This window comes from Bombus huntii, chromosome 9, assembly GCF_024542735.1.
Source record: "Bombus huntii isolate Logan2020A chromosome 9, iyBomHunt1.1, whole genome shotgun sequence".
NCBI classification, from domain to species: domain Eukaryota; kingdom Metazoa; phylum Arthropoda; class Insecta; order Hymenoptera; family Apidae; genus Bombus; species Bombus huntii.
In genome coordinates, this window is record NC_066246.1 from 663,193 (window position 1) to 685,358 (window position 22,166).

General features: G+C 29.4%; 4 protein-coding genes across 9 annotated transcripts; 2 read left to right on the forward strand and 2 right to left on the reverse strand.

The window, feature by feature from the left end:
* Positions 1–31: 31 nt before the first annotated feature.
* Positions 32–5,347, reverse strand: LOC126869648 (cilia- and flagella-associated protein 91-like). Of its 3 annotated transcripts, none has more exons than XM_050626479.1 (8): positions 5,239–5,347; positions 3,065–3,348; positions 2,793–3,001; positions 2,355–2,703; positions 1,939–2,267; positions 1,621–1,842; positions 1,247–1,542; positions 32–1,170 (listed from the first exon to the last, which is right to left on the reverse strand). In XM_050626479.1, exons 2-8 carry the CDS (start codon positions 3,342–3,344, stop codon positions 933–935), a joined length of 1,923 nt encoding a protein of 640 aa, XP_050482436.1. In that variant the 5' UTR covers positions 3,345–3,348; positions 5,239–5,347; the 3' UTR covers positions 32–932. The 3 variants fall into 3 exon arrangements, with proteins under 3 accessions (XP_050482436.1, XP_050482435.1, XP_050482434.1); XM_050626478.1 differs by lacking the exon at positions 5,239–5,347 and adding an exon at positions 3,452–3,597; XM_050626477.1 differs by lacking the exon at positions 5,239–5,347 and having other exon boundaries at positions 3,065–3,392.
* LOC126869647 (uncharacterized) lies at positions 3,312–11,933 on the reverse strand. 4 transcript variants are annotated; one of them, XR_007690966.1, is made up of 6 exons: positions 8,262–8,473; positions 7,513–8,014; positions 6,685–7,280; positions 5,424–6,617; positions 4,338–5,347; positions 3,312–3,451 (listed from the first exon to the last, which is right to left on the reverse strand). XR_007690966.1 is itself a non-coding variant. In XM_050626474.1 (5 exons), the coding sequence occupies exons 2-5, from the start codon at positions 8,003–8,005 to the stop codon at positions 4,658–4,660; spliced, it is 2,973 nt and encodes a 990-aa protein (XP_050482431.1). In that variant the 5' UTR covers positions 8,006–8,014; positions 11,721–11,933; the 3' UTR covers positions 4,232–4,657. The 4 variants fall into 4 exon arrangements, 3 of the variants coding, with proteins under 3 accessions (XP_050482431.1, XP_050482430.1, XP_050482432.1); XM_050626474.1 differs by lacking the exons at positions 3,312–3,451; positions 8,262–8,473 and adding an exon at positions 11,721–11,933 and having other exon boundaries at positions 4,232–5,347; XM_050626473.1 differs by lacking the exon at positions 3,312–3,451 and having other exon boundaries at positions 4,232–5,347.
* LOC126869524 (glutamic acid-rich protein-like) lies at positions 8,903–14,579 on the forward strand. Its single transcript, XM_050626174.1, has 9 exons — positions 8,903–9,143; positions 9,408–9,569; positions 9,651–9,825; positions 9,904–10,005; positions 10,078–10,347; positions 12,384–12,409; positions 12,835–13,872; positions 13,978–14,113; positions 14,213–14,579. The coding sequence occupies exons 1-9, from the start codon at positions 8,980–8,982 to the stop codon at positions 14,417–14,419; spliced, it is 2,280 nt and encodes a 759-aa protein (XP_050482131.1). The 5' UTR covers positions 8,903–8,979; the 3' UTR covers positions 14,420–14,579.
* Positions 14,580–14,703: 124 nt separating this feature from the next.
* LOC126869650 (uncharacterized) lies at positions 14,704–21,776 on the forward strand. Its single transcript, XM_050626482.1, has 8 exons — positions 14,704–15,111; positions 15,253–16,381; positions 16,446–16,624; positions 16,690–16,927; positions 17,002–17,171; positions 17,262–17,396; positions 17,466–18,827; positions 21,039–21,776. Exons 2-7 carry the CDS (start codon positions 16,121–16,123, stop codon positions 17,512–17,514), a joined length of 1,032 nt encoding a protein of 343 aa, XP_050482439.1. The 5' UTR covers positions 14,704–15,111; positions 15,253–16,120; the 3' UTR covers positions 17,515–18,827; positions 21,039–21,776.
* The last annotated feature ends 390 nt before the right edge of the window (positions 21,777–22,166 follow it).

Here is a 22,166-nt window from a genome sequence, read left to right on the forward strand (position 1 = left end):
CTTCAGACATTTTATTAAGATAAATACGAAGTAAAAGATATAAAAATGTCACTTTTTTTTATTTTGACGTTTCATTGTTTGTGGAAATAGCCTGATCACAGATCAAAAATGACGCGAACGCTCGCTCTATGTAAAAAATTACAAAAACTGGTGGAATAACATTGCGTCTATGAGCGGAAAATACTGTACATACAAACACATGAAAAATGAAATGTGTGATGTTCTCTATTTTGATGCAAGCATATTATTAAACAAAAAAAATATACGTATAAATATAACGAATTGTATATTAAATTATTGTAAAAATTTAAAATACAATTAATAAACATATTAAAATATATAATTGTACGCAGCATGATATGACTCATATGTTATTTTAAATGTATCATTAAAATGTAGATATTAATTATCAACTAAAATATTAGCCCTTAACGCTCCGACTTTTAATTGTGAATATCGACCTGCAACTCCAACTTATTCTCATCATATTTCGACTTGCAAGTTTTTAAGTGTCAGATTTTAAATGCTACAATGACGTGTAAATAATAATATTAACCCATTTGCATCATGGCTCTACTTAAGTGTACGTAATTATATTTGTTCATGTGCCTTTACTCTCTGTTAATTGTGATTGTTTTTTTATTATCTATAACAATACAAAATAATTAAAGTGTCCTGTATTGTATTTTTGTTTTGTAAATATTATGTTGTGATACGTGGTTATATGCGAAAATACACTTGAGATAATACTCTACATAATTATTACAATATCTTTTGAAGGAATTACAAGTGTTCATTTTAATTCCGTATGTGTAATGTATATTATTGAACATATTTCTAACTAAAATAATGTAATATAACATGAAATAACAAAAGATCGAAAATAAAATATTCTAAGGAATAATAATATTTACTATAATTTTTTAAGATATTTAATTCTGTGATTCAATCTTTTTGCCATGTTTTTCTTCAGATTCTTTATCTAATAAACTTTTGTCTTCAACAAGTGGTAAATTGAATATCTCTTCATAAATTACAGCATGTGCATTCTGCAAATAAACTTGTTGCTTTTCTCTTATATTTTTTCGTACAGCAGTTCTTTCCACTTCAGGTAATACAAAATTATAAATCATATTAGCAACCATTTCTTCTTCTGATAATTTTGTTGCACTGAAATATAAAGCATTAGGAAATATAATATATTAGTCACAAAAATATTTTATAAAATGTATAATATTCATCATACTTGTTCTGCGCAGCTTTTGATATAATGTCTATTTTATCACACAATTCCGAAATATATACTTTAGTTGCTTCATCAGATATCCATTCAATGCCTTCTTTTATTATATCTTCTAAATAACTTTCCACAGATTCTTGATTAACTTTCATAGTTTGCCTAAACATTTCGTCAAATTCCCTGCGACGATTATATTCTAATTGACGTCTTCCAGCTTCTGCTGCTTCTCTCGTTGCTCTTTCTCTTTCAGCCAATAATGCAAAAGCATGTATTCGACGTTCATCCTCTAATCTTATTAATTCCTTAAAAATAAGAGTGAGAAATATTATAAAAATTGTATTTAATTGTTTTTAATAATCGCAACTCAAAATGAATTGTACTTTGCTAAGAAAATCTAGCATTCCCGATATAGTCATTCCTTCTAAAGAATTAAGAATTTCATATAAACGATCTTCTTGCATAGATTTTTCACTTTGTAAATGTTGCAATTCTAACGTATGCGCTTTTTCTTCTTGATGTTGTTTTTTACTATGTTCTTCTAATCCATAAGATGATTGTAATTCTTCGATTAATTCCCTACATCTATTGCGGCCTTCGAACATCTAAAACATGATCACTTTTTTATCGAAATTTTTTATCGTATTAATCGAAATATCTTATTTAGTCTCATTTCATATCATTTAGTTTCTAATTATTACCATGCATTGAATGGCTCTTCCTTTAATTATTTTTTGAATAAGTATAGACAACTGATGCAGACGTTTATTTGTTATATCTTCTGTGCTTTTTCTATATGGTGTAGAAGGTAGAGATGGCAATTTATACTTGCGTTTCAATAATAGTGGTGCCTCTATTGTCTTAGTACTTGATCTATTTGCTTTCAGGTCACTATGTAATTGACTTAGCTTTTCTTTTGTCCATCTTGTTGCTCTGATACATAAATCAGCTGACTTAGATCTTGGCTTTAATGCACTTAATTCTTCATATGTTGGAAGCCAATTTGGCAATGTATTTATTTCAGTTACATCTAAAATAATTGATAAATATAATATAAAAAATATCATATACAGATATAATATTACTTAATATTAATATATATATATATTCTTTTTACTTTCGATACAGCCTTCTCCTAACAACTCTTTTTCTATTACTTCATGTCTTCTTTGAGGATGTTCGCCATAACGCATTTGTGGGGCATACAATTCAGAAGATGGATCATCATGTTCTTTAATGATATCACGTTTAAAAGGTTGCGATTTTTGTTGTTGTCTTTTATATAGTTTTCTCAATTCTCTTCTAAGCTTGTGTTTAATAGAGTTTATTTCTTTATCTCTACGTATAGATAAAAAATTTGTCCATCTATCCAAACGGCCTTGAATCTTTTTTTCTTTTTCATATTCTTGTGATTTAGATATTTCATTCATTAATTCAAGCCTATAATCCACTATTGCTTGAATTTCCTAAAATTAAAAAATTGTATTTATTAAGCATTTTATTCTAGAGATGAACATAATTACAGTCTATATTTTATGAATTAAGAAATATTTACTGATTCTCTAAATGCCCATTCATCTATTTCTAATGCATTTATTATAGCTGATCGCTTTTTTATGTTTGCTGGTGTATCCATAGGAGGAAGAACACCTTCCCATGCTCTTTTTCTTCTCATTCTATTAATGATTTCTAAATCATGAATTCCAATTTGTAATCCATGATTCCAAGATAAATGTGCTATTGATAATGCTTCAGGATAATGGCCTGGAAAATAATGTTAATATTCATCAACAGGCGAAAATATGAAGTATGTCTAATATATTATACCTGATTTAATTTTATACGGTGGATCCCAAGGTGCAGTTTGTGAGTCACTATCCCGATAATCTGTTTGGGTTCCTATATTTCTAAATGGTTTTAATTTAGGTGAAAATGTATAACATTGTTCTTGTGCATTTGTTACTATGTTACTTAAAATATCATGATTGAATCGTACAGGAATATTCATATTTTGTGATTTTGATACTAAAAATGGTACAACTGGTCGATAAAAACATTTAAAACTGTTACAGTATTCAATTTTGGTTAATTTATTATGTCCAGCCATTATCCTATAAGTATCAGACATAAAGCAATTGTATGTGCTCACACTCATTTCTTAATTATAACATAATGTATAAAAATATTGATTTTTAACTTATATAAATGGTTTACCTGTAAATTAAAAATTATAACATTAGTTTATTACTCTAAATCATTATTTAATATATTAACTTGCTTAAACTCTGCAATCCAATTTTCTTTCTCACTGTTACATTGTCCCTTCAAGCTATACTCTAAATTTTTTACTTCATTTTTATATATACGCACATCATTTTTGTATATGTTCTGCAAATTTATAAGTATGAAAGTTTGTACTACTATTATTTAACAGAAAAAACAGGAATAATATCATAAAGCAACTCACATCCATAAAAATGTTTTGCATGTCGGATGTTTGAAATTTTGGTTTATTAGTACATGCAGTATATGAAGATTCTGAATATATAAATATATAGCAAGATCATAGAAATTTAATTAATAACATATGTATTATAAAATATATAACTTACGGTTCAATATTTGTCTTCTAGGCATCTTTAGAATTAAACAGTTACATACTCTATTTTAAAATAAATTATTTTAGTATCTTAATTTTAATTAATTAAATAGTTCATATAAAAAATATACTATTGTTTTTTAAAAAGAAGTTGATATTAGCTGTTTAGGAAAAACTTCTATATCAAATGGATATTGATCAAACACCTAGCTTCAGACTTTTTAGAATCATATAGTAGAGTTTTATTCCGTTACTATATCAGTAATAAACAATATTTTTAGCAAGTTTTAATAAAACTACACTGGTTGTGATATCTGTTTCATATAATACCAGTATTTTACACATAATAACAACCGATAAGTTATTTTCCATATCATTATGTTAAACATTACAAATACCTTGGAAATAGAATATATTGTACATAAATTAATATTACAACAATTGACAATCTTATAACTTATACATATGTAAGTTATATAAATTATAGACACACATACGTACATATCATTATGTGACATATCAGTTAGGCAATAACATCGTATCTTTAGAATGTTAGCACCACATTGTAGGTACTACAATCTTGTATATATAATGATTTCTTTTATTACATAATAAATATATATTAAAAAAATAATAATATATATAGTTGTAGTTCATTGAATTCTGTTTATAATGTTAGTGTTTAAAATCTAATATTTCTGATAAATTTTATATATTCCTATAAAAAAGAAATATATATTTATTATTAAAAAATAAAATATAAAATAGTATTAATATTTTAATGGATTTAATGCTCTTTATGGAAAACATAACTATCTTATTTAAAAATTTGTTTTATAAAATGATTTAAAATATCCATTTCCATCTGAACCTAAATATTCAGGCCAATTCTGATGCAAAGATATATTTTTGCAACTTTGATTGGGTAACATATCTTCTGGACACATACATTCTAATTTCATCCTATATATTGTCATTTGTCCCAGGGAAATTTTTAAATCTTTTTTGTTGCTCGTTTCCAGATTTGCTTTATAATTGATACCTCGTTCACCTAAACATTCTTTAATAATATCATCATTTTGTTTATACTGAAAATTTTTTTCGGAAAGCAATGTTTTCCAATGAATACAATTAAAATCTTCTTGAACTAATATTACAGATGCCTCAGAAGACGGTAACCAAAATGTAGAGAATACTAAATCAATAGAACTTATTCCTTCTGTTTTTAAAATAGATGGTAATAATATTCCAGTTGGTGGTTGTTTTTGTATACCATGTACTGAATACATTTGATTGTTAGCTTTTATATCCCGCTTTTCTTTTTGTTTTTTTAATTTTGATCCAGATTTATATTCTAATTTTAATTTTAAATCTATGCCAGTATCCTTTTTCTTATTCTGACCTTCCAATGATCTTTGTTTAGGAATTTTTTTTATAGCAACAGCTTCTTCTTCTTCTTCTTCTTCTTTTAGTGCAACATTAAAAATCTGACGAGTGTAGGTTTCTACATCCTAAAAAAAATTTTTCTGTACTTTTTTCCTATAAAATATAATTTTTAATAATCTTATTACAAATTAATAGCCTTACTATAAAAGTTTGATCAGTTGTTTCTTTTGTTTTATTTGCGTCATAATGCAACAAATTAATTGTTCTTTTACTTAATATTTTAGTTTCTCCATCACTTGCATTGTTTTCAATGTCTAAGTTATGAGAGGTTTCATGTGTACTTGTCTTACTATTCGTAATGTCCGTTTCATCATTACGCATATTTTTTCGCATAGAATTATTTATTCTCTTATCAAATTGATTAGTAAATTTGAGATTATTGTCGCTTCTTTGTTCTCGTACTTCATCTTCTTGTTGGTAATCTATTGGCTGTTCTCTTTGTATGTTAATTTTATTATTCTCATCATATAACAAATCAAAATCTTTACTTGTTTGTATAATATTCTGAGTCCATTCATTCTCATTTTTCAAAACATTATTTTGTCTACCAATAGGAGTAAATTTTTTCTGTTGTGTGTATTGTTCGTAAGTTTCATGAGAATCTTCCTGTTCTTGTTTGGAACTATCTTTTTTATTTTTATCTTCATATATTTTTGGCGATCGTTCAGATACAAAAGGTGTATTTTCAGGTAATTCTATTCTAACATTCATAGAATTATTATATTCTAATGACTTCCAGTCTTCAGAAAAATATAATGATATACCAGGTGGTCCAACATGTTGGCTTAAAGCATATAAATTTGTAATTAAAGTAGAGTTAAACCGTAGTTTACAAACATCAGCGCGTGATTCAGATATAAAATCTTCACTTCTTAAGAACTGATAATTTTCTTTAATTCCTTCATAGTTTAGACAATCAACTGACCAATATAAAAACCAATCATTTCCAAATCCTTCAACGGTAACAGATAGGCCAGACATTTCTCTACTTAAACTATCTTCTATTGGTTTTTCTAATAAAGATTTGCCAGTTTTTCCATCTATGATTGTTGCAACTGTGTAGTAATATGTTGGAAAACCCGAACCTATCTGATGTTTTACCATAAAGTCTGGAATATTATCATCATTATAGTAACCAGGAATCGGTATACTTATTATTTCAGAATTAGGTACTGTATAATTCCAAATAGGTTCAAAAGTTAATCCATTATAAACTATTATTGTAGAGTTAAACATAGCAGCAACAATATCTTCAATTCCATCTAATGTTACATCTACCAAAATTGGAGGTAGCAAAGTTCCTTTTCCTGTGTTATGGTGAAGTTTTTGTAGTTTCTATAACATACATATAATTGTATAATAATCTATTTATAAGTTATCTTTAAATATTTAAGGAACTTACCAAGTTATTATACATTAAATTCGCTTGAGAAATTACGTACAATCCACCCGATTGTTTTTTACTACTAGTAACAACGACAAAAATATTTTCTCCATCTGGATGGACTAATTTCTGAGGTGCTAAAAACAATTGCTCTGTATCTGGTAAAACTGAACTGTGTATAATATTTCCATTGATTCCTGATATCATAAGAATTTCACTTGAATGAATTTCTCTTGATTGTATAGTGTGTGATGCAATAATATCTCCAATGTCATCTCCATCAACATCAGCAATAAATTTAGCATCATAGATATCTGAGAGTTTCCATTCTTCTGAAACTGATAAATCTCGAACTGGTGTTTTCCATATACTAGCTCCATTATAGCCATTAACTGCATGAAGTATTCCACCTCGACCACATATAATACAATCTTTAATTTTGTCATTTGTTAAGTCTATACCACAATCAACTGAAAAAATAGCATGAGTCGTCCAATGTACCCAAAGGGTATCTCCTGTTTTTCCATTTAAAGCTAGAACTCCGCCAAAACATGGAACTTGTCCATCAAAGTAGAATGCACAAATATATTCTGAAATGTCCATCATATCCAGTCCTGTATATCAAAATAATGTTACTGTTTACTATAATTAAATGTAAATATTACAACTAGATATATTACAAAAATGATATACCTCAAAAACTGAAATATTTGGCAAAATCATAAAACTATAAATCTAAGACCTGTAAATCAAAAGGTAAATATACTAAAAATTTAATACTACTAAAACACATAAAAAATTATTTTAAGAAATTAAGCTGAAATACACTTGTTCAGAGATAAGAACCTGTACTAAATCCAATAATAATATCTTCAACTCCATCACCATTAACATCATTGCTTCTTATCGGTGATTCAGATGTTAATTTTGGAAATGATCTAGTCCATAAAATCTTTGATGCAAGAGATGTGCATGGTACTTCGTTAGATTCATGTAATGAATCTTTAAGATCACGTGATAACAAAGTTTTCAAGATTGACATTCGTCCAGGAATTATATTTATGGCATATATGCATAATATAATTAAGCCTAACAATATTATTAATCCCATAAGACCAAAGCCAGTCCTATTTAATAATCCATATGTCGCAAAATTATATGACCTTTTACGTCTTCTACGAGGTGCCATTAAAGGCTGTTTAACTCCTAAATCATCATCTAATTTGAAGCCATTTTTTCCATCTCTAATGAATACCTCATCATCAATATCTGTTAAATCTTCATCATCAAAACCATCTCGTTCAACCAATTTAGGTAAAATTGGATAAACAGCAGACATATTGTTCACCTATAAAATTTTTATATTCTTAAAAAACTACTTATAAATTATATAATAAAAACGTATATTTTTTCCAAATAGATGTAATATAATTAATAAAATGATAAAAGAAAATGCATTAACAATACACAACTATTTATGTTCCTGAATATTAAAGGCAAAAGATATTTACATTCGTTATTATATTTATAAATATACGATAGGAATACACTTATTAAAATAACAAAATGTGAGATTCAGTAAAATTAAAACATACTTTTTATTTACGTATTTTTGAAAGATTCTGGTTTCAAATAACAAGCAAATAAAATTTGTTCACTAAATTTTTCAGAGACGTCGTATGAGAATGATGCAATAAATATACATATTATACTTAAGGGTTATTCATACTCATATTCGTATTGAACATTAACATTGAGATACATTTACAATTTTAGTAATTGATAACTTGAAACATTATTAAGAAGCATAATTAATTTGTTGAATATTGTAATTTATACAAATAATCTATATAAGTTATACATGAAAAAGTTTACCAGTTAAGTAACGTTAATAGAACTTGTTATATTAAGAATTTTAAGATACATAAATTTGATCTTATAAATTAGAGAATTTATTCCAAAATGTTTAATTGATTAAATTAAAAGGCAGCTCTTAAAAAAAAAAAAAAAAAAAAAGACGGAATATTATGGAGTTATATTATACATATATCTTTAAATCTAAATTTAAATGGACCAAGAGGACAACTATTCATCTTTCCTATTATACCAATATATTAAACTATAATTAAAAAATTTAATTATAGTTATCATTCGTTCCTAGGGTATTAAATCTGATATAATATTTCTCTACATTCTACATCATAAAAGAAACTTGGTTACTATTGTTACCAACTACCAACTATAACAGATTGAATTCGTGCTTCTTCCAGTGACCGGCAGCGTGTATCACCGGTGGATATTAGTTAACATAAAATGTCGTACACTAAATTCAATTTTTCATTTTATATCACATGCTGTTGCTTATCTTTGGGTCTCGTAAATGCAAATGCTCAGACATCGTCGAAGAACTTTTTCGCTGAACAACTTACCGAAGAAAATTGGGATCGTATGCTCATCGGAGAATGGATGGTGGAATTGTAAGTTGAATTGGTTCAATGTCGTTAAATTTGATGGCGTGTCGAAAGTCATATTGAAAACATTTGTATATACGTATGTTAATGTTTTATTTGAAATTGTATAAAATCTATAAGTTTTATAAAAGTATTATAAAAGACAAAAGAAAAATTTTATTGGAAGCAAATTGGAGATATAAGGAGGAAGCTATAAGAAATATTTTATTGAAACCTATTTGTATTTTAAAGTAATATATGTATTTATAACTAGACTATTTTGTGATTTAGCTATGCTCCATGGTGTCCTGCTTGTAAAACATTGGAACCAATTTGGGAACATCTTGCTGCACAAAAGGAAAGTTTAAATATCAATGTAGGAAAAGTTGATGTGACTGATTCTCCAGGACTTAGCGGAAGGTTTATGGTTACAGCTTTGCCAACAATATATCAGTAAGATTTTTTATTTTGGAAAAAGAATAATATGATTTAAAGTTCTAAATATTTTTAATTACATTTTAATATTTCCTCTAGTGTTAAAAATGGTATATTTAGACAGTATAAGAGCCCTAGAGATAAAGATTCATTAATTGAATTTGTGTCTGAGAAAACTTGGGAAAAGATTGAACCAATTCCTGGCTGGAAAAGTCCAACATCTATTCAGATGTCTGTTATTGGTCAATTCTTTCAAATCTCACAAGTATTGCGGGTGAAGATTTAAATTAAATGTTAATGGGACTAATATAAATTTTAAATGCATTATAAAACAATTTGATTATTCTTATAGGGAATACACAATAGGTTTATGGAAGATTTTGGATTACCTACATGGGGAAGTTACTTGATTATTGCCATTGCTACCATTGTCTCAGGTGCAATATTGGGATTGGTAAGCTTGAATAATAAAATTGAATCATTTAAACTAAAACTAGTGAAACTAACTGTTACTTATATCTTGTAGTTTATCGTTTGCTTGATTGATTTTATATATCCACCGAAACCTGTGGTGCTTCAAAACAAAAAGAAACAAAAAGATGGATCGGGTGGATTTATGCAAGAGAAAAGTATACGGGATGAAGAAATTGTTGAACATGTTAAGGATGATTTAGTAGATGAGGAATCAGAGCAAGAGGGATCAGAGACAGAAGAAAAAGAAAAAGATGCAGATAAAGATTCCAAAACTGAACCAAGCAGTCCAAATGTTCGTAAACGTAAGCCACGTAAAGCTGATTAGACATACTAGTTTATTGTATGTAAATATCTAATGTCTGGTAAAAATGACAAATAATAGCACATTTTAATGTTAATCCATTTTGGTAAATGAGAATAGCAAGAGCAATACATAAATATTTTATGTGTGTCAAAAAATGTTAAGGGTTTGAGCAAAGATGGAAATAATCGATTGTATTAATAATTTAGAGTTATATGAAGCATACAAAATATTTTCAAATATGACAGTTGAATTTCAATATTGCATAAAAAATTTTAAATGCAAAATAACTAACCTCAGGTATCGTTTTTAACATTATAGAACATTAATCACACATAATACTAAAAAGTAAGATTCGGAATATTTTACTGTAAATTTATAATATCATCGCTTCCAAATACAAAGAATCTTTCCTTGCTTGTACGTATTAGATATTGTGTCACAATTATTATTGTATTACTATTATTTTTACTAAACTTTTGGTATTATAAAATGATAGAATGATTATTTTTTTCAACAGCATTTCATTACATTTTTTTTAAGAATTTTCACATAAAATAATCTAAATGTTTGTTAACATAGTTAATTTTAAGTAATTAATATATTTTTTCCTGTACAAATTTTTTATTTATAAATTCTATATACCATATTACAAAACAACCATGTATTATTTATACATACATACACTGTTTCTCCCATTTTTCTTATTTTTTCAGATTTCTTATATAGTTAAGGATTTATTAGATAGCTTTAACATTTTTTATATGATTGTATTGTACAATGTATTTTCTGCTTTTATAAAACTGCAAATTTTGTATACAACGCTAAATGCACTTCTTAGAAGAAGAAATTCGTTCGAGTTAAATTATTTCATAAAATTATGACTGCAAGTTATAAGTTTTTGATATATTGTAAATTGTACTCATAAAATTTCGTAGTCTTAATTAATCGTTACACTTTCTTTTATATTTTCTAATACAGAAATAAAGATATTAATATAACAACAAACCTCGTAATTGTAAATAATTTTTAATAACTACATGTAACTCATTGTATTCAACTATTATAATGGTTATTTAATACGAAACGAAATTTTAGGTTATTGTACATGTGGCATATGCTAAATCAAGTCAAAAACATAAGCTTAATAAAAATATATGAGACACATTGCATTTATAATATCTAAAAATAGTTTATCATACGTTGTAATTATTTTAGAAGTATTAAATGTCTTCCATGCGTGTTACACATATACATGCTTCAAGAGAAAATAATATTATTGATCATAAATATATTTAATTACATTTTGTTGTATTAAATTAATTTACAATGAATATATTAACTGGAGTTTAAATTTCAGACAGATATACATATATTTAAGTAATACTGCTTACATTCTTTGCATAGGAACTACACGTTTACATAAAAACTGTTATATGAGGAAACAACTTTCAACTAGATAGTACAAAAATTGTAATGCTAACTGCCTAATAAATGCATTATGTAATAATTATGTCTTGTTTGTTAAAATTCATAGATTGAAATTTCCTGTTATGCTTATAAAATATTTAGACAAAAAAAGCAGTTGTACTTTTATAAGTACCACGTTTAAATATTAAATAATATATATACATTAAACACATTTAACAATGATATTACTAATTACATTATACATATATAAAAACACTATCTAGTTAATAGTTGCGCTAATAATTTGAAAAGAAATTATTTATGCTTTATAAAAATTGCTATTATTTATAAAAATACATATATACATATGAAACAAAACCAAACCTTTCTTATAACGGAAGTGACGTGGAAATATAAGATTTTATTTTATTTAATTACGCACTATTTAATTACATATATATCGTTATTTGCACTTTAAAAAATATTGTTTTTAAGAAATATGAATAATTTAAGAAATAAATGTCATAATATATAACAAAAGTATAATAAAATATGAACGCGCATGCGTAATTTCTGCAAATCGAAATCGGAACTGTACGCTTCTAAGCAGATATATGAGAGACGCGTGCTAAAGCTAACCTCTATAGTTGCAGGCACGACCACGTTTTGATAGGTAAGTTGGTTTAATTTCGTAAAACTAACAAAGTACGTATCTCTGTATCTTATATGTTATTTTAATCGAAGTAATTATTGATTATTAATTAAAGTAAATGTAAAAACTAAATGGATTTGCAGTAGTAATTTCAGTTTTAGTTGCAATTATATTGTTAACCATATATATATATGCATATATATATATATATATATATATATGCATACAAGTTCATATTTTGTTAAAATATTAAGTATATATATCATGTTTTAATTAAAATGATTGAAACATAAATTATATATATACTATATGAAATATGTTGAATAGGAAATTATACATAACAAGTAGATAAAACTTTTTCTCAGTATATTTATCAGAGACAAGATTTAGCTCTTTTCTTCGTAAAAGATGATCGCGTCCTTGATTTCTTTATTTTTCATTTACAGCAAATCAGTATTTATATCGTATAGGGCAGTAATGGCTAAAGCAAATATGGTTAAAAATATAAAAAAACGATCAGCGAGCGTGTCTGAGATAACTGAAAAAAAAACAGAAACATCAGGATATCTCAATAAAGATTTTAAGAAGAAAAAAACAGAAAACGGAACTGTGCAAAATGGGCAACCAAATAAGCAAATTACTAAGAATTCATCTAAGAAATTTAAAAATGAAAAGAAAAATAATGATTTAGGAATTGTTCAAAATCCTAAGAAAAAGGAAACAAATGAAATTAGTTTGCAAAATAGTAAGAAGAAAACATTAAGTACAGCGGAACTATTGAAATTGAGACAAGAATACCGTAAGAAACGTAAAGAAAATAGATTGTCGCAAACACATTTGTTACCATCTAATTTATCTGTTGAAAACATAAAAAAGAGAATTGGATTAATAGAAAAACGAGAGGAACTCACAAGAAGTGCTAAGAGGAAACTAGCAGCACTTAAAAAAAGGTTACGGGTAGAGGAGGGAGTAGGCAAGGTAGAAAAGGGAAAGAATGAAAAGCCAGAAATTGTGAAACAAAAACAAATGCAAAATGCAAAGTCGATGCAGGAGAAAGTGGATGTGAAATCAAATAAAGAGGGTAAAAAGAGAAATGCTAAACAAAGTAAAACTCTTTTAAAGCAAAAGAATGAGGAAAATGATGAGGATGATGAAGAAGATGAGGAAAATAAAGATGATATTGAGATAGATGATGAATTAAGTGAAGATGATGATGGAACTGATGTAGAAGAAGGTGATGAGGATGATGATGATGACGACGACGACAACGATGATGATGATGAAGAAGAAGAAGAAGAAGATGATGATGATGACGACGACGATGGCGATGAGGAAGAAAAGGGTGAAAACAAGAATAATGAACAAGAAAAAGACAATGAAATTAAAAAAAGTAATGTACAAAAAGGAAAAGGTAAATCTGCAAATGTAGAAGAAGATGGCAAGAAGAAAAGATATGTCCTTTTTGTAGGAAATTTGCCATATAAGTAAATATATATATATATATACATATATATTTCTATTTCTCTTATGCAAAGCGTATACATATATATTCATGTACATATTCTAATAATTAAATTCTTATATTTTAGTATTACTAACGAAGAACTTAAAAAACACTTCTTAACTAAGGTCAGTGAAGTAGTCGATATTAGGATACCTAGGAAAGATGCAAACACAGCACGTGGATTCGCTTATGTCGAGCTGGCCAATAATACAGATTATGAGGTAATTTTATGTAGTAATTAATACTTCGTTTATCTTAAGTATTAGAATTAACCATCTGTATATATTTAATTACACATTATTATACTTATTTGTTAACAGAAAGCACTTTCATTAAATCATTCGTTTGTTAATGGAAGAAGGATAAATGTGCAATATTCTGGACCTGACAGGAAAACAGCTGTTGCAAAGAACTTTAAATTACATGCTCTGCAAAAGGCAGGAAAATTTGCAGGTGGAAGGAACAGATATAATCAGAAATATGCAAATAACAAGGGAAAGCAAAATATGCGAACGGTGAAAACATAATTGTTAAATCAATAGAAGTAATTTGAAATAAATGTTTAAATCTATCTTCGCTATTTCCCTATTTGGACATTTAGAATTAAGTTTTTTTTATGTAATCAATATCACTGATTGTAAAGACTTACATGTTGGATAATACAGATAAAAGTTTTATCTACTAGAACATGTTTAATTTGTTTATGATACTAAACCCAACTTGCATGAAATTATCGTCTACTTCGGAATAAAATCATCATACATTTATCGGAACAAAAGTTCAACTTCATATGTTAACATAAAAAGAGATTACTACAAAATTTATATCTAGTAAATATATAAAGAAATGTGGTTATTTTTTTTTATAGGAATTCTAATATTGAATATTGTAACTGAGGAACTGTAGCTTCAATTTATAATAAAGAAAGGTTAGAAACGAATTTTGACAAGTTATAAAAAATGTCTAAATCAGAAATAATAGATAAAACGTTGCAAGATGAGATAAATAATTCTCTAGATTTTGACGTAACGATTCCATGGCCCAAAGAATTAACAGAGGTACTATTTTTGAATTCGTTGCAATGAGTATTTTATAAAATAATTATAATTGTAAAATAAGTGTAAAAGGAACTTATATCTTTAACACATCACAGGAAATTTTACCTGATCACATCATATTCCCAAAAGAATTAAATTTATTTTTAAGGAATCGGATACAGGTAATTAGGATAAATACAGTTTATACATTTATCATTCTTTCAAAATGACATTTATAGAATATATTAAATATATATATATATATAAAAAAAAAAAATCGATTTCACCATAAAGTGAAATTAATATCGCAAAATAAATAACAGGATTTAATTGCTGAAAATGGTTGTCTGCGTCGGGCACTCGAAGAGACGGAGGAGAAAATTCACAAAAAGCAAGGAATTGCAGAATGGGGGCATTCAACAATTTTAGGAAAACCTCACGAAGTAGCAACAGCAAAGATCATCGAGCTCAGCAGAAAATGTCGAGAACAGATAGCCGAGATTGAAGTTCTTAAATCAAAGTGCAAAAATCTAAAAGTGCATTTAACTAACAAAGAAACAGAATTAGAAAATGAGCGACATGAAAGGAGACATTCGAAAACTGATGACTCCTCTCAGAAGAGTGAGTTATATTAAAGATTTTTCAGTCGTACACGACATTTTTATACTGTTACATTCTTCCATCATCGTTCCGTCGTATTATGATCGAGATACAGGATGGTATCCTTGACAAAGGTACCAAGAATAGTCAGCCGAAGGGGGACGAGGATCGAATCAAACATTTGTACGAAAAGTTACAACAGACTCAAATAAAGCTCTATGAATCCAAAAATATTTGTGCCAGTCTTAAACAAGAGATTAATAAATTGCATAAGGTATTGTTTTTAAAACTTTTATCGGAAAATTTATACATAAATAAAAAAAACATAGGACACAGACAAGCGAGCGCGCATGCAATACATAGTTTTTAAAGTTGAAAATTTAGTTATTGTACAGCGAAATTGGTGTAAATGTGAATTTGAATAATTTATTGAATCAATCTGGATGGCGAGGGAGAGCTGAACAGATTCACCTGCTACAGCAAAAAATAACGGAACTACAATCAAGATTGTCGGAATACGAAGGAACGCAAAAGACATCCATCGGTATTAAAACGAAATTCCGGAGTTGTAGGTTTTTATTTATAAGCTGTATGTCTTGTATATTAGTGTCTGTAGAACGGAAAAATTTGGCAAATCTTCGAAATGTTGAGAAAGAGAGGCGGCGACAAATAGAAGATTCAGCGAAGCAACTTCGGCAAACGGAAGTCATCGTTGAGGGATACAAGAGGAAGCTAGAGGCTTCGAAGGCAAGAATAAAAGTGCTGGAGCATGAGTTGAATGTTGCGAAAGGAAATATTGCCATATTAAATGAGAAGAGATCTCATGATAATCATTTAATCGAGACACTCAATGTATGTATACGACGATATTGAAATTGATCGTTCCTCTTAAAGTTAATGAAAACGAAATTAACAGAATCGGCTTAAAACTACCGAAATAAAACACGAAGAACGCGAGATAGATATGAAAAATAGAGCAGAGAAGTTCGAACGTGAGTACACGAACTTAAAGAACGATTTGCAGTCGGCGCAACTTCAAATCGATCGGTTGCGTAGAAGACTAGAAGAACGAGAAATCGAGATAGATAAGTTGAGGTAATTTATTCTTGGAGAAAATTAGGTATAAATACACTTTTATACAAATGTGTTATTTATTGTAGAAATGGAACAGTCCCGAACGTATGGGACATTAAATCTCGAAATATTGCACAACCTGAAGAGTTATTAAGTAATTTGAACCACAGTGGTCCTCCTCATAGCGCTCGAAGTACATGCGAACCTAACGAATATGTGACTTTGGCTTTTGCTGCTGAAGCTGAAAGAGAGAGACTGCTGGAGTTAATAACAATCCTCAACAGGCGTCTGGACAAAGAGAGAAACTATGCTGACACTCTTTCTGTGAGTCTTCAACGCTATATTGCTTTTTTTCTATCTGTTGCTTGAACTTTTAATTAGGTGAATTATATATGTAGAACACGTTACGTAATGAGAAAGATAAATCGGCGAAGTTGGAATTAAAGATACGAAAATTGGAGACAGAAAGAATAGGGATTGTTAAAATTGACACTGGCTATAAAACGAAATTACCAAAATTGTCGAAGGCTAGTGATAAAGAAATGAATGCTGAACAAATGCGGCTCAAGTAAGCTTTAAAAGCAACATTTAAAAACAAACAAAACATATAAATATATATAAATCATAGATATATTTAACAATTCCTAACGCCATGTAGAGTGGAGTTATTACAAGAAGAATGCCTCGCGTTGAAAGCTAGATTAGACACTGTGCAACAGGACAAAGCTGAGGACCTTGCGACTTATAAGCAGATGCACGAACAAGTTAGAAAAATTTTTCACGAAGCCTGCAGGTATTTAAGAACGCTACATGAGAAAACGAAAGTATCAAAAGTAGTATTAAAGAAGATCTTTCTTTTCAGAAGCAAACCACTGCCTCCCATTGGTAGTCGTTCTACCATTACAGTTTAATCGAAATTGAAAACTTTCGATAGCCTTCTAAGAGTCTAAAACATTCGATAACTTTAATGGAGCGAAACTCAACGAATTTATTACGATTGTACATCATGAATTAAAGTATAATGGTTCCACCGGTGAATCATAATTTGATCATCGACGTTTGTTAGTTCCTTCCGAATGGAATTGTGTAAGAACTACAAAACTGTGTGCGATGATGTAACTAGGACACGAGATAAGGTGCAACGCACCACGTAAACGCGCGTGACATCGTGGAAGCAACGGTTTCGTTTCTATCTCTCATTATTCTTCCTCCTTTTCCCCTTTTATAAAACCTGTGTTTGCTCTAAACCACTGTAAACGCGTCAACTCTTGCCATTGATATCGTTCGTCAATTCTACATCGGAAGATTCATACTTTTCCCTAAAAATTAGAAAAACGAGATGTTTAAAAACAATTCTTTTATTTACTTTTCTTTATCGTTTTTCTTTCAATTACAATTATCGGATGAAAGGAAAGTTTCTTAAAGAGAAAACTATAAGGAACTATAAGACTGATGCACTACTATTTCTAAGTAGTAGTATATCTTTTCCTTTCGAATGATATGATATAGTTCAAACAAAGTAATACTACCATCTTTCCCATATCTTCGTAGAAACTTTCACAAGAAAAGGAAGGTTTTGGCTCAAGCGGAACTCTTTTTTTATACTTTTCTTTAACCCTCTAAATAGAAATCCTATTCCATCAACTATATTTTATACGAAATCTCTATTCTCAAATCCAATTCTGAATCCGAATCTAAAAATGGAGTTTTTTTTTTTTGAAAACCTAACTGACGATTGACTGCATGTTGCCACGAAGATATTTATAGAGATTCGCGTTAAGAAATCTTACAAGTAAATACATCGATCGTAGCATCTCTGGTGCAGAAATATCTTTCGTAAGAAAATTCAGTTCAGGGCGTTCCCATCGACGCTAAGCTCAAGCATACAGGTGCGAGCTTACAGGTGTTGGCGCTTCTACCTGATAAGAAGCATACCCGTGACGTCAGATCAGCGCTGGTAGAGTATATGAGTGGCACCGGAGAGACATCCACGTCACTCGTTCTTGAACCTCTTCGTTCGTTTGTTCTGCAAAGAGTTGTTTTTTGGTTATTATATTATCCGTCTCGTTGGTTCGTTGCGCGCCCCTTTCACATCTTCGTTATTCCTCACTACGTTTTCCTCACACGATGACGTGCAACGAGAAGAAGCTGCGAGCGGATTGTATGTTCATGCGGAAGTCTAGCGTGATCATTCACGGTTTTGGGACTCAGGGGTACCGATCAGGTAAGTCTTTGAGCCGCCACAAACTTTGCCTCAAAGTAGACTAAAGATACCGGAAGTAGTTTACTTCAATGTCATTGTATTAGAAATGAAAAAGATGCGATAGAAATTGGTAAATACGTTTGAGGACTGTTTGTATAAAGAATTTCGAAGAAAAGGGAAAAAGTCTTATTTCGTCGAAGGCGCTCATGTCCATCGCTGCTGAAGTTCCTGCAACCTCAAGTACCTACAGCTGGAATTCTTCGTGCCGTGGTCTTTTCATGTGTAAATTCCAGGGATATAATTGCTACTAGAGAATACACGACGTCAGTTTCGCGCTTCAACTAATGATTATGTAACGTACGGGCATCGGTAATGAAACATTTTACAACGACCCCGATAACGTTGTTTCTCAGGCATTCAAGATATTTGTTTCGCGACATTGTCTATCGAAGAAATACTTTGATAAGCGAAAATATCGCATTGTTACGATATCACGGTTAGTGTTCGTAGATTTCGTATTTTCATCGTGATGACGGTGTTCTCGCAAAATATTGAATATAACGTCGTAGATGGATCGTACATCTGATCGAGGAATCTGGATGAATATTTGTCCGAAATAGTAATTTTAATTGATGAACACGTCAGAAGATACATTGGCGTTGATAATGATATTGTTACAATTACCGCGATAACGATGTTAAACGTGCCTCGTATTTGTTTAGATGGCTATAATATCGGAATCGAGAGAAATCTCAGAACGATGCTTTTAATATTCAATTTCTTCGAGCGAAGCACACAAATATTTTACACGTTGGCATGTTAATAAAACTATACTTTTTCGCAAATAAGCGCGCAAATAAGAGGATAACGTGAAACTCATTAAAGTCGGTAAATAGACTACGATGGAATAAAGAGAATCAGTGTATTGCTTAATTCCATCTTCTTTTATCTTTGTTGAAACTAATCTTTATTAGGATCTTCCCAGGAAAAACTGTTAATAAGTTCAGTTAATTTATTATTTCGAATAAAGTATAGAATGAAAGTAATTAAAGATTTCAATTTATTTGATCGTATTTCGAGATTACACAAGTCGCTTGCAAATTGAGCGACGAAATCCTTTTACTTGAGGATTTTTGGTAATACCTGTACTCTGTACAAGTCAACTCTTTATCGCTTTTATCGCATCGTCTACTGATAACGTGTAATCGTTGGCTTCTCTCAAAGGTGATATTCGATATTTGTCGTCAGATTTAACAAACGTGTTTTTATTGATTCTTCTTCGGGTACGCGATAGAAGAATATTTAAAAAAAGAATATGATATGTGCCTGAGCAATTATTGAAGATGCTGAACGTTTCATTATGCAACTTTGTCTAGTTTTCCTTTGTGCAACGAAATAACGAGGAAAGGCATAAATTTTGTTGTGACGTAATACAAACTTAAGACTTATGATATAATTATGAGATTTTCGCAGTTGAAGGCTGCGTGCTAAGCTACTTACCATATTATTCTGTATTATCGATTTTTTAATTATTTTAATCAAGTTCATACGAATACGGACGCTCTTTGGTAAGGTATCATAAACGTCCTAGCTATTGCATGTGATTGATTTAATGTTCATGGTTTTGCCTGTGAAAATCATGTAGATGATAAGAAAAGGAATAAAAGAAAAATATAGTATATAAATACAATTAAACTCCAGTATAATTAAATGTTTGTCTGTTTAAGCAGTTGCTCAGAATCAGTAAAAATGTCAACTGAATAAATAAAGATTTTGAGTCTATGGTGCTACCTTGGGAAAATTAACGCGTTTATTCATTTTAGTTTATTTGGAAATTAGTTATTATTCGTTAATTACAGCAAACGTACTGTTACGGTATAGTTATACGGATACTGATAATTCACGATAATTTCAATTGTAAGTGTATTTTGCAAATGTATAGTTTTCCCTCGATCTGTAGATGTTTGTTAGCTCCTTTAGGATTCTTTATATTATAGAATATCTCTAAAATAGTCACAATTGATTTTTTAACTAAGTGGTATCTGATAACAGTTATCGAAACAACGAATTATTCGAACTTATCGCGGATTGATAGAATTATCGATCAATTTAGAGTGCGACCCTGCGTATCGTACGTTTTGTTATTACTTGAAATTTATCATTAGGTTATATCGTGATCTTTGAACTGATCGCCTTAATTGAATCTTGATTTGCAGTTTAATGTATTTTTAGGTTTCAACGTTCGGCAAACGCATCGGAACGAAGAAGAAAAGGAAGTGTTAACGACTCATGGCACGAGCTAACGCACGGAGGTTATGTTTACCGCGCAATCAGGTGGCAACGCTAAAGAGGAAGAAGTTACTCGCACCTCCTTGATAACAAGCAAAGCTGCTATGCTCATGTTATATTCCACCACGGCGACACTTTCTGTCTTTCAGCGTTTTCTTGCTTAATATTGTATAAGATATAAATGCTTTATGTGAGTCAAATTTCTTCTTCTAATAGAAGCATCGTTTCAAATGTTTTATATCGTTAAGGACGATACAATTTATGAAAATCAAAATCTCTATAGCTGTAAAGAATATTGCTGATAAAATGCAAAAAAAACTCTTAGGGTTTTAGGTGCCACAAGGAAGTGATTTAAACGAAGGATAACGACAAAAGGCGCGCGCTATGAAGAGAGCTATCCATCGACAGTATGGTGATAATAGACACTGTCATGGAGTTGCTCTCTTTGTGGACGCAGCTATGTTCAACGATTATCGACGATAAAAGTGGAACAAATGCACGATTAAAGAAATTTATTTACTTATGTAAATTTTATCGCTTATCGTCAACGTATCATGAACATTCTCTATACAGTATGAGATCTCTTTCTCGATTATTTCTTGCGATAAACAGAAATTAATGTTTTTTTTATCATTGAGAACGATGTAAACTGTACATAATACAATTTTTAATTACCTTTTATCTTCCTACATTTATATTTTCCCCTTCTTTACCGGTTAAAACAACAGCAGTTCTTTATCCGGTTTACATGTTTCGCGTTGCCAAAAAGTTATTTGTATCGGCGCGCGCATCTATCAAATATTGGCGCGCATTTTTAGTCAAAGAGCCGAAAATTAGATGCTGTATTTAATAGCCCTCATATAAGTCATAATTCTCTGTTATTTGTTGTGGCTTAAAATATTTTTCTGGATCTTTTAACTTTGAAATTCGATTTAAATGATCTTATCTAATTGTTCGGATTGGAGAAATTGTTAAAATTAACGCACAATGATACATAATAATTGCGAAACCGTATGCAACCGGAATATGATCTCAACATTCTAAAGAATCTGTGTGCAAAATATTTAACAG